Below are 12,960 nucleotides of genomic sequence, written 5' to 3' on the forward strand. Positions count from 1 at the left end.
CTCCCATGCAGGGTATTACCACAAGGCCAAGACAAAGGCAGAACGGATGACTAGCTGGGGCCAACAGTGAGGATGGCGGTTGTCTCTGCAAGGGTGGGACCAAGATGGGAGGACTGAGACTTGCCCTTGCACCTTTCTTTACTCTAGTGAGAATACAGTGAGAATAGCATTGTAGGGACTCTGTCCTTCCAATATCACCCCCTTCCCAAGCATGATTGTTTAACCAAACAGGAGCATAGCGTCCATCTTTCTATATATGGTGATGACTGGTACCCAGGGCCTACCTGACCAGCACAGGCTCTTCTCTCCAGGTTCCTTTTGCTAAATGAAAGCTAGAGCACTTAGCTTCCTGATCCCCACATCTGTGTAAGCAGCTTAGCCATAGACTCCAGACCATGAGGTTGTCCACCTGCATTCTCCATCCATAGGGATGACTGTTCCTTTTGAAACTGAGAGCCAAAACGAACTTTTCCTCGCTTAAGTTGCTTCTATCCCATACATCTTGTCTGTGCAGCGGGGAAAAACGGTAACTAGGACGGTATATAGGAGGCTTTCTTTTCTTCCCTGCTTAAAAATGGCTATGTTTTTAAATTAAGAGTGTGTGTGTGTGTGTGTGTGTATGTGTGTGTGTGCTACACATACATGAGTGTAGCTAGATCCCATGGAGGCAGACTTACAAGAGGATGTTAGCCGCTCCATGTAGGTTTTGGGAATAGAACTCTAAAACTCTGCAAGAGTGTCCTTAACCACTGAGCCATCTCTCTGGTCCCCAGAAATGGTTCTTTTACATATTTATATGAGCGTGTGCCTGTGATAATATTCACAATAGTTTAGAAGTTGCTCTGGTGAAAGTCTGAAGGAAATGATAGGCTTTGAGGGGGAAACGTTATGAACAGCAGCCCTGGGAGGAAACTGCTCCTGGAGGTCTCTGAACTTTCAATAGTGTTTTTACAGGCAACTCATTGTTTTTCTTCTCCCTGAAAAATTACAAACAATAACTCTTATGATGAGTTCTACAGAAAAAGACAATTTCCATGCCACCACTGCTTGACAAAGAGCAGCCCCTCACTGGGTGTCTGCCACATGGAAACAAACTCTCCAACACATAATCCACCTCCAGAGAAGCCCTCTGGGGACCACGATGCTATCTTGGGGTCACCCTCTCTGCCCTTGGAACCCTCTCTCCCTCCCTCCTCTCTGCAGTGACTGCTGGAGAGTCACAGGGTGAGGTGCGGGTGGAACGATAACCTCCTTTCTGGCCATGCCTGCACACTGCGGAGTCAGTCGCTCAGGGTGGCTTCTATCCCGTCACCACTTGCTCTGGATCATCTCTCCACAACTTAAAAAGAGAGAGAGAAACCCCCCAAGGACTTCTGTCTTTTATAATGTTCTGTTTTAAAAGGGCAAAATCTTAAGAGAGAGACCAGGACCCTAAAAAAAGTCCAAGGCCTGGAATTTCTCCTTTCTCTCTTTCCATTTTAAACAGGAAACGTTCCCGCTTAAGAGAGTCCTGGGGGGGGGGGGGGCGTTGGTTGTATGTTCATTTTAAGGCAGATAATGTTTGTGCGTTGCAAATGTCAGTGATTTATCCTAAGGACATAAAACGAGTGCAGAGAGACCACATGTTTCACTTCATGCAGAGAAATACCTCTGGTGGCTTTTGAAAGGAAACACAGGTTAAGGATTTTTTAAAAGGATTTCTGCAATCTCCAGGTGGAGCCGGAGGAGATAGAAATGAATATAGTGGCCCAAAGAAGAGGTCTTTAATTTTTTTTCTAACAATAAAAGATAGAATGATTGCTGGAAATTTTCTAAATAAAAAATGAAATTGTCAAGGAAAGGGATGGTGAAACCTGGGTCCTTTATTTCGCAGGACCATGGTAACAGATGATTGGCGATGTATGTCTGCTCTATTTGTCATGGGCAATTTAGCATAGAGCAAAGCGGACCAAACTGAACAATAACAACCGATACTATAAATAACTTGTGTGCAAACAATTTAATTTTTTATCTGAAAACTCTCACTAACTAAATTACCCCCAGATTCATGATTCTATCATTCATTATTATACATAGCAAAATTAGGGCACACACACATGTAGATGGAGTGTTGTATTGCTCATCCTTGTGGCTGTGTTCACAAGCAGCCATCCACATGCTCCCTGAGCTCAGAGCTTGTCAAATCTTCATTGATTTGGGGAACGTTCGGGGCTGTTTTACTATCCGACTCCATAGATTACAGGGTGATTTTGACCCTCATTGACAGTGCCTGATTAACCACAGGCACAGTGTTCTTACAGCCCTGTCATTTCTTTCACGTATCCAAGCCATTGGAGAGCTCTTATTGTTTCTCTTTTAAAAAAAAAATCATAAAGAACAGAGGAATAAAGGACAGACGGATCTGGTGACATGCTGAATGGATCTGTCGAATGTGTGCACAGAAGGTCGATGGGATTTTAAGAGCTGCAAACAGAAGTCATGTGTCTCACCCCAGGCTAGCCAAGATGCCATCATCTGCACATTGTCTAGCAAAGTATTGTTTCTGTTATGGCGAGCAGATCAGGTGATTCTCGTCTTCAGCAGAAAGTTCCAGACAGGCTTGTTTTCCATTAGTGTGCGTTCTGGCCCCGGACCTTTCTGCATGCCTGCCCATTACACGGGGCAACTTGGGTTTTGCTACTGACTTTGTGGTAGACTTAATTACTTTTATCACAGTTCCAGGTGGGTAGTTTCCCAGCCCCAAGTTGAGAGGTCTTCCAGGAACAGTAGAGGGGAGGCACAGTAATGCACCCAAGGACAGCAGCCACCCAGACTTAGTCAAGGCCACCCACAGCCTTCAGTGAGCAGCACCTCTGCCATCTAGGAGGGAAATTAGTACACTTTATGAGGACTCTGACCTGTAGTATTTATGCTACCATATCTCACCCAGACTGGGGCTCTAACAGTCACAGGTTTAACTGAGCTGTGATAAAAAGCAAATATATAAAAGGATATAAGCAATATAGGAAGCTGTTTCTTCTCATGCCGCAATGTGATATAAGCAGTCCTGTTTACATAGTGCCATGTGGTGCCAAGGGCCTGAGTTCTGACAGCCTAGTTGCCCTTCCTCCACCCATGGTTTTCACCTTGACATCTAAGATGGCAAAGAAGAAGAGAGTCCTCTCTCCCAGTGTCTAAGGGTACACATCACTACTTCTAGTATACCCTTATCTAGGCTGAGGGTGTGGCCACAGCCAACTGCAGTCAAGGCAGAAGCATGCGCTCTTCAGCTGAGGGTAGCAGCTCCATAGCTCCTGACACGTATCTCTGCTTTCCTTTCTAGGGGAGGCTCAGCAGATCCCGTGGACTACCTGACAGCTTCACCCCGAGGGCGCTACAATGACAGAGAGCTTCCATACTACCCAGGGCCTCATCCTGTACATGCCCCAAGGGGGAGCTATCCCCGCCCCCCAGATCTGAGGGCAACAGATCTACGATACCCACAGTACTACCCACCCCCACCAGCCCATCAGCACAAAGGGCCCTTCAGACAAGATGTTCCTCCTTCACCACCTCAGCACCAGCGAGTACCGGTCTACCAGGAGATGGGCAGAGCAGGGCCCCGAGGGAGCAGCCCTGACCAATACCCCTATCGTAACCAGGATCCCAGGCAGAAGAATCCCATGACTGCAGCGGTATAGCTGAACATCACAGAGATCTGCCAAGCAAAGAGGACATCCAACAATAATCTTTGCCGTTGCTAGAACCTAAGGCCTTCTCTGGGCTAAGGTGTTCCGTGGTACAGAGTGGCTCTTGCTTCCTGAGGATGCGTGGCCTAACTGCTAATCAGAAGAGAAAAGAGGGACGGGGGTTTGAGGATGTAGATTCAAAATGGAAGAAGGATGCAGTCATGAAAACAGTACTTCCTGATACTTGAAAGGCTTGCAGGATTGGTTGATTCGGTGAGAATGACAACTGATTAACAATCAATGGAGCTATACTATAGTAGCCCCTGGCTGGAAAGCCAGCGCTACATACAACCCCCACCCCACCACACACACACACACACACACACACACACACACACACACACACACACATATAGTACAAGCAATAGCACAGAGGTAAAAGTCTCTCTTTGTCAGGCCCAGTCACCCATTTAGAGACTCAGCCCTATACTTTGAGGTGTGAGACCTATAGAGTGGCAGAGCAGAGAGGCTGCAGATATTCACTGAGAACAAAGCAACCGCGTACATGACTAGTGACCTCTTGGAAACGTTCGACCCAAAGGAAGACTGTATTTCCTTATTTGTAGTCTAGCCTGGGTTCCTGGTACTACTTGTTACCAGCCTTTTGCACTTCCTTGCTTTTGATATAAAAAGACAGTAATTTGAATTTGAATGCAGTATTAGTGTCCTGGGAGGATGTGAGCTGCTCAGAGCTTCCAGAAGGGCGTTCATTCCAAGAACCACAGTGAACAGATGAAGAAGGTTGATTGTCCCATGGTCCTTGCTTTCCCCCTCCTGGTCCCTGGCATGCTTGCTTGGAGATAGCTCCTTTCAGAGTCCTCCTCAAATGCCTATAATTATTTTAGACTTCCACTAAAGGGCTAAAGGATACCTATGAGTGGGGTGGGTAAACAAAACAGAGCCTGCTGGTCAGGACACACCGAGAGCAATGTCCTAGGGATGTCAGTTCCAGACCAAGTGCCAAACAGTACCCATCTGCCCCTGGAACAGCAAGTAGATGAAAGTGTGTGTGTGTGTGTGTGTGTGTGTGTGTGTGTGTGTGTGTGTGTGCACGCATGAGTGCACTCGTGCGCACGCACAAGCATGTGATTACCAGCATGGAGAAGAGAAGATAAAATCGCCTTCTGGATGTTTAATGCGGGAGGAGTCAGGCAGGGAAGTAAAGGGAGATGATGGTAAGATTAAATCAGTCTGCATCTGCTCTATCTCATTACCAAATGTCAGGGCACAGCTAAGGTCTCCACCTGATTTAAAGGAAAAGCATTCTGACGTAAGAAGCTGAAAAGCCACCCTTGCTTCCTTTGAACTTTCTTATACAGCACAGCATCTGAAGCTTCCTGTGTGACCAAGACAAGAACACGTGCACAAGACTGAGAAACAGCAAGAAACGGCCCGGCATTCTGGCTTTCTCAGCGACTGATACATACTTTAAACCTTTCACGTTCCTTCTTCACCCCTCCAAAAAAGTCTTTAGTTCAATATAGACATATTTTGGCTGAGAGTAGAATACCATTGACCAATAGGTTTTACTGAATTGTAGTGTTCTAGAAGCCATAGAGTAGCCATTTGGCCCAATTCTTTTTTCCTTTTTTAATTTGAAATACTTTTGTGGCCAGCAATGATGCAATTGCTGGTTTTCGACGTAAATAGCGTCATTTGCTGGACTTAGGAGAGATCATTATCTAAACCACAATTACTGTGGCCCTCTGAATTATAGACTGTCAAGTTGCTTTCTGTCCTCTTCCATCTCTCTTCAGCCAGCAACCTTACATCATACGTAATTTGTTCCATGGAGTGGAGGGTCCCAGGCTCTGATCAACAAGGTCTTGTGGCTGCCCTGAAGGTTCCCTGGCCACCATGCTGGAAATGGCCTTTCCTTTGAGACAAATGTTACAATGAGGGAAAAATGCAGTGCAGGAGGCCAGAGCATTAAATCAACTCATAAACCAGGAAGGTACTATGAGCCTAGAAGCCACATAGTACCACATAGTATCAGGAAGCCAAAGCAGGAAGGCTTCAAGGTGCGGGCTAGCCTGGACTATCGGGTGAGTTTGAGATCATATAATGAGACCCTGCATTTAAAAAAGAAAATTACTCTTCAGTGTGTTCTATATTTTACTCAAATTTCTGTGAAGCACTGATTTTATCCAAGGCACAAGTTTCCCCTTGCAAGGAGGCTGGGCCACTTGCAGGCTGGCAAGGGGTAGGTGACAGTGCTGTGCTGCAGAGGGGTTGGCCCTTGAGGATGGCTGCTTGGCTCACGTTTCCAGCTCCAGCATGTTCGCCCTAGGTGCACAGCACCCCTACACAAAGGCTACAGAAAAGCTTCTCCAGACCTTGGCTTTGTGTTGTACACAGTCAACACAATCGTTGCTAATCCTGAGAAGCACACAAAAGTCCAAAGGTATTATTAAAGAGAACAAAAAAAAATAGACAACAGCTTTCTGTTCTTGCTTAAAGTATAGCACTCACTGCATCTGATTCTGCCCTAAAGAACTAACATTATATCTGTGACAGAGGCTACAGCAAGCCAAGCAATGGTTAAGAAAAGCTGGGGCAGTAAGCTTTATCAATGCCTGTGTAACATCCCTCCAACTGTCTCCCCTCCAAGGCTACGAGACCATTTTCCAGGGCTCCGGGAGAGCATATGGTTATCTGGAAGTCCAGGCTATGATCAGCAGGTCCCCAGGAGAAGGGAATAGCTACCAGTATATTTACAGCCTTGGGAAAACTCACTAGGGTATCTCTCTGTAGCTGGGAGCTCTATAACAGAGAAAGGGTTTTTAACAGGAGCTACAAACGTGCTGCCGGGCCATCCAGCCTCGTGGGCCCTCTCCTCGCCACCTCCTCCACCCCCTTTTTGTATAGCTAGAAAGGTATGAGAGAGGAAACTCACTGAAAACCCTTTACTCTAAAGAATTCAGCCTTCCTCACGAGAGAGAACGCTGCCTCACTGGTCCACCACGCACCTGGACTGAGGCATGATCCCAGTGGGCTTAACACTGTTTCCCCACAGGGCCAAGTCAGCAGACAAACAAAGGAACCTTTCCTTCAATCATTATTTCATAGCAAACAAAGCTGAGAGGAAAAAAATAAACCCGAAACTCATTATTCTTCAACTTTCAGAACATCTATGTGGAACCCACAGGGCCACATGGAGCAAAAGGCTGATGAATTCAATAGCATTGTAGAGAAGCGGAGCCTTGGAGGCTTTGTGGAGCCTCATTTCTGCTACCAACAGAATAAAATTAAAATAAGACCCACTGCCTTGATTTTTTTTTTCCTTTTAAAGCTAAACCTACCTTGTGAAGGAAATCCTCCTGCAACTTCAGGAAGATCAGAGAGCTGATTTCTCTGTTCCCTGGTCCACAGAGAGACCAAACCTAAAAAGAGTGATTACTTTTCCCCTCACTGGAAATCACCTGCATTTGTTTTCGTTTGTTTTCTGTTTAGTGTTTGAGCAATGTTATAGAATTTCAGGCCCGTGGAAGGAATTGGAAAGTGGTTGATACAGGAATGTGTGTCTGAGAATTCCCATCAGCACTGAACACTGAGATCCACTGTGAGCAGCTTTCAAACTGGCGTTAAATTGGGTAGACGTCCCAGTGCTTCCTGGGTCCATGTGAACAGAAAGTCCAAGTTTAATGCAATTAGGCAGGAGGGTGTTCCATTCAGAAAAGTCCATAATAGTGTTCCTCTGCTGCCTCAGTTCATGCCAACTTAGGGTGGAAACAAGGCTACAGTGAGACAGAAAATTCTTCATAAGATATCCCTACAGAGTCACCTTTCCGATAGAAAGGAGGAAAAATAGAGATCTAAAATAAGCCAGGACTCTCACATGCAACTGTGGCTTCCAGGTGCAACTCTTTCTTCCTCCTTTCCTTAAATAGCCATGCAGTCGCCCACAGCCTGGCTTTTAAAAGTTGGGGTTGGCTACTAAGCTCAGATTGAGAAGTGAACCATTCCCACAGACTCTTTGAGCCCATCTCTTGATCTGCTCTTCAGAAAGTGTTCCGTTCCATCTGCAAAGCTATTTACTACTGGAACATAAAACAAAACCTGTTGTTTATACCCTCGCTTTCTCTCGTCTTTCCTGTTCTTTTATGATTACCAAGTCATCTGTTCATATGTTCTAAAGATAAATTATGTGAAATCATACTTTGGCATATGGGGACGGAGAGTGAATTCTTTACAAACTTTTTAAAGATAATCCCGTTTATATCACCGAAGACATTTTGGATGTTATTGTATATGAGTATATAAATTTTTCATGTTTTATTTTGCATTAAAATAAAGCTTTATTCAGTCAGTGAGATATCAGTGTCTTGATTTGTTTGGGGAACCTGATGAATGATGAGCTAGATCTGCCCCCCACCCCACCCCCACAGCAGCAACATCTAATACAATGGTTCTCAACCTCCCTGTGCTGTGACCCCGAAATACATGTGGTGACCTCCAACCATAAAATTATTTCATGGTTATCTGATAACTGTAATTTTGCTAGTATTATGTATCATAATATAATTTTTTTTGAAAACAAAAGGGTTGTCAATGGGTTTGAGACCTACAGGTTTGAGAACCACTGCTCTAATAGTTGAGTAGCTCTACAGCAACACCCAAGAACAGCAACAGGGCAAAGGGGCATCTATCTGCTGCATGCAGACAAGATTGGAGAGAGAGAAGCTGAACTGCAGTGTGCTCCCAGTACTGACACTAGCCAAGTCTACTGGGAACTCTGGAGGACAGTGGACTCTCGAAGCTTCCCTAGGCAAGAGTGAGTTAGTTGGCTTCCATGCCTCATGGCTACCCCAAGAAAGAAAAGACAGAGGGTCAGGCAGTTTTCTTCAGTTGGGTCCCGGCCTCTGGAACCATCTTTGGTTAGTTTTTTTATAACAGCTGAGAAAATCATCCCTTTGTGGAGGGAGATCAAAGCTGCCTATCATGGTAGCCACAACATCATTCAACACCAGTTACCCCTCTCTTTCTAGAATCATTCTCACCTCATCTACACAAAGTCATCTTTAACATCTTCAACAGCATCACTGTCTCTCTCTTGAGGTCTCGAGCTTATTTTCAGCCCTTCCCATATTTCTAGCAAGTTCGTGGACCTGGCAAGTTCAGCCAAGGTTCCATTCATCTCCCAGATCTGAGTCAGCTTGCTGTTTTAACTCACATCTTATTCTGAACAATCCTGCTTTTTTTCCTGGACAGTAATGACCCACAAGCCCTTGGAACTCATATGCCAGCTCTCTCCAGAAATACCTGTCCTAATTCTGTGATGGACAATGGTTCTACCACACCCACAGCTACAAGGCAGAAATCTGGAAGTGACCACCGTCTTTCCGTTTAAACTCCACCTGCATGCATGCTCCATATGTTTTTTGTAGACACTGTACAGCAGTCCTCAAGCATGCCTGTACCTCCTGGTGTTGCTGGCACAGCTAGGTTCATTCTAGACACTTTTTCTTCTCAGTCTCACCCACAGACATCTCTAGTGTCTCATTTACCTCTGAGCTTCCTCTCTCCAACCCACCTCTGTGCTCTAAGGCCTGCCACCTGCTTCTGTAATTCCATTTTCCTGGAGTACTTCCATGCCCATTCATTTATGTAATAGCCTAGAGTGCTTTCATGCTTGTGGGGAGCTGCCCTCACATTTGCCGTTGCAAGATGGCGCTGACATCCTGTGTTCTAAGTAGTAAACAAATAATCTGCGCATGTGCCAAGGGTAGTTCTCCACTCCATGTGCTCTGCCTTCCCCGTGATGACAACTCGGCCGATGGGCTGCAGCCAATCAGGGAGCGACACGTCCTAGGCGGAGGATAATTCTCCTTAAAAAGGGACGGGGTTACGCCATTCTCTCTCTTGCTCTCTTGCTCCTGAAGATGTAAGCAATAAAGCTTTTGCCGCAGAAGATTCCGGTTTGTTGCGTTCTTCCTGGCCGGTTGCGAACTCGGGTAAGACATGCTGTGTTACCCACCCACCCCTAACTCTCTACTCTTGGCAGAAGAGGTGAAAGAGAGACATTCTGAAACAGAGAACAGGCCACATCACCTAGCTAGCTGCCATGAAGTCTTTCAGAAAGAATATTGAAAATTGGTAGACATGGATTTAAAAACATTGATTAGGTGCTAGCCACTGATTTACTGGGTAACCTTGGGCAAAACACTTATCTCTCTGGCATTTCTAATGAAATGATCTTCTCTGAATCTCACAGAAGAGCCCACTGTGTGCACCTCCTCACAACATCACTCTCAGGGATAACAGCTTGAGATGGAAATATTCAAACCACAAGGAATGGATATAAGTGAGTGGTTTGGGTGTCTTCTATTCCAGAGACTAAGTTATCCAGCATTTATCAGTACACTGTGGTAATAACCATCCAGAAAGGGCTGGTGCGATGAATCATTTGCCAGATTTCTTCATAACCTGGGTTCTACTAGGTCTACCAGCTATGACAAGACAGACCAACGAGATAAAACAGGACGTGAGGGTTAGCCATTCTTTTGCTTCAAACATGGTAACTGGAGCCTTGGATTTTCCTGCGGGAGGACCCAGACCTCAGCTACTTGTGGGAATCAAGACTATATGGTGATTATTCGTTGGAATAGTATGGATTCCACTTGAGGAAATATGATTCATGCCTGCACACTGGAGCCTCTGAGTTTCTGGTCATCCTGAAAGCAGCAACCCCCATAGGGAACTAGAAATGTTATTGTGAACTTATTTCTGGAGGCAGTATACGAAGCTCACCTCAACAATTCAGCAAACATTGAACTCCCCTTCTGTTTGAACAAGGTACAAGGAACTTAGTTATCTGCCACTAAACAGACCAAGACGTGGCCCGTGCCCCTCCTCCCAGCACAGAGTTGGTAATTCCACACTGTATGTTACTGAGATACCTTCTGCAGATCCTCAATAAAACTTTAATGACCCGTATTACAGTGATTACTTTCCAAGTCTGTGTGGCCATCTAAGGTGTACCGTATTTGTAACACATTGCCTGGCTCTGGCTTTATGCTCAGGAATATTTGTTGAATTCATCTGGATGAAGAAATGAGGTGTGGGGATTCCTTCCCTGAATTGCAGGGCTGCTGACATTCCACCTTGAAGCCCAGACCATAAATCTCCATGGCCTGTTGTTAAAGTTTGCCTGGCATTATTCTTGAAGCGAAGGGTGTTAGCTCACATGGGCATGCCGGAGCCTAATTTAAAACACGAAAAAGCAGGCCAGGCAATTGTAAATGCAAGGGGTAATGCATTATTTAGAAGGTAAAGAGAGACTTAAGTAAAGAGAAAGTGTATTACTTAAAACCGACAAAGATGGAAATACTTTTAGTCACACACGATTACTATTATTATTGTATAATTCCTGGATTTTAGGAAGCGCTCTGCAATCAGTTACATTACTCTTTCCTTTCAACAGCCATTGATGGTGAGTTGGAATAACTCCCCAACTCTCCACAAAGAAAGTCCTGCGTACAATGGTTCTAAAATAAAGATTTAATGGAAGCTGTTTAGACACATCCAAAGAAACTCCAGGTTACTTTGTGTCTTAGAAATTGATGTTCTCTTTTAGTGGCCCTGCTTTTCCTGACTAATTATTGTTTACATTTCGTGCTGAATATTTCATGATCACAGTAATTTTGCCATCCCATGCAGTCAAAAAATATCAGGCTCTTACTTGCTTTCCATTGGAAGAAACTGAGGCATCCGTACATGGACATCCTATAAACCTGGGACAGCAAAGGAAGGAAGGAAAGCTGAGTCTATTCTCCTGTCTCTTTATGAGCGAGCGCTTCTTTTGTTGTGGCCCCTGTGCTAGGCTCTCCCCTTTACAGTGTGAGTGGCACTCCTGCAAGTCTCAATAGGAGATCCTCTGTGACATAGGCCAATGTGCTTCACACCTTTGCTTCCCTTGTCACTGCTCTCGAAGAGGTCACTGGTCACAGTTAAAGATGCTGTCCCTGCCTCAAGACTCTTGTGACAGTTACATTTCTTGCCACTTTGACAAAAGAAACTTAAAGAAGGGTTTTGCTTTGGTCTTTTTGGTCATTTGAGTTTGGGATTCTTGTGGGTTCTTCTTCCTTTCCCCTCACAGTTTAAGAGATGTTGTCCATGACAGCAGCAGAGATGTTGGGACCATGGGGCAGGTGATCAGAGAGAAGTGGATGCTGGTACTCACTGTTTTCATGACTTTTCCCATTTTGTTTCAGACCATGGGATGACACTCTCCATACATTCAGAGTGGGTTCGTCCCTTTTCAGGCAAACCTTTCAGGAATTTCCCTTCTAGACCTACCCAGAGGTGTATTCTAAATGATCCCAAATCCAGTCAAGCTGACAGGAAGATTAGCCATTGCACCATTTTAAATATAATTCTTTGAACTTGAACTTTGGGATGCTTGAAAGTAACCTTAACCCTACACAATACTCAAGTGTTTACCAAATACTCGTTTATTAATAATGAATGTGTGACATCTTTTAAAGAGCTTGAACTGAACCCAGTCAACCTTTGCTTAATTTCTGAGCTCTTCTGCCTACTCAATTTAATAAGAAATACAACTCAAAAATGAGAATGATAGTCCAACAGACCCCACCATGGATAGCCTCCAAACCTATGGGTTCTGAGAGGAGAAAGCCATGCTCAGAATGAGCTGAGGCAGGTTGAAAGTGCAGTGTGCTTGAGAGAGTGACACTGCCCGGAAGGCCTGTGAGACGAAACCAGCTTTGACCATAGAGGCAGGATGTTCCTATGAAGATAGAGCATCTGACATCCCCTTAAAGAACAGGGGGAATAGAAACTGGGCAGACAAAGACAGGTGAAGGGTCTAGGTCAGCAGTACTCACCCTGTAGCTCACGACCCCTTTGGGGGGGTCACATATCAGATATCCTGCATGTCCAATATTTATATCATGATTCATAACAGCAGCAAAATTACAGTTATGAAGTAGCAATGGAAATAATTTTATGGTTGGAGAGAAGTCACCACAATATGAGGAAGTATATTAAAGGGCCGCAGCATTAGGGAGGTTGAAAGCCACTGGTCTAGGTGGAACCAGGAAGCTCCCAAATATATGTGACTAGGAGGCAGGAGGAGGGTTACAGGTTGTTGGCAGTAGCTAGTACCTCTCAGGACTTAATCTGAGCCAGAGATCAGCCTAAATGTTTCTAACTTAGCCACAGGATCATAACCCAGGGTTAGGATTTCTAAGTCAGAGCCATAAACAAGGAC

General features: G+C 45.0%; 1 protein-coding gene across 3 annotated transcripts in view; it reads left to right on the forward strand.

Moving 5' to 3' along the window:
* The window catches only part of Pard3b (par-3 family cell polarity regulator beta), a 1,003,618-nt gene extending 995,577 nt beyond the window's left edge, over positions 1–8,041 (forward strand). For all 3 annotated transcript variants that reach the window (XM_006496298.3, NM_001081050.2, XM_006496299.4), the window contains one exon: positions 3,323–8,041. In XM_006496298.3, coding sequence (XP_006496361.1) covers positions 3,323–3,680 — 358 coding nt within the window. In that variant the 3' untranslated portion in view covers positions 3,681–8,041. The remainder of the gene's footprint in view (positions 1–3,322) is intronic.
* Positions 8,042–12,960: the final 4,919 nt, after the last annotated feature.

The sequence above is a fragment of the Mus musculus genome, chromosome 1, assembly GCF_000001635.26.
Source record: "Mus musculus strain C57BL/6J chromosome 1, GRCm38.p6 C57BL/6J".
NCBI lineage: Eukaryota > Metazoa > Chordata > Mammalia > Rodentia > Muridae > Mus > Mus musculus.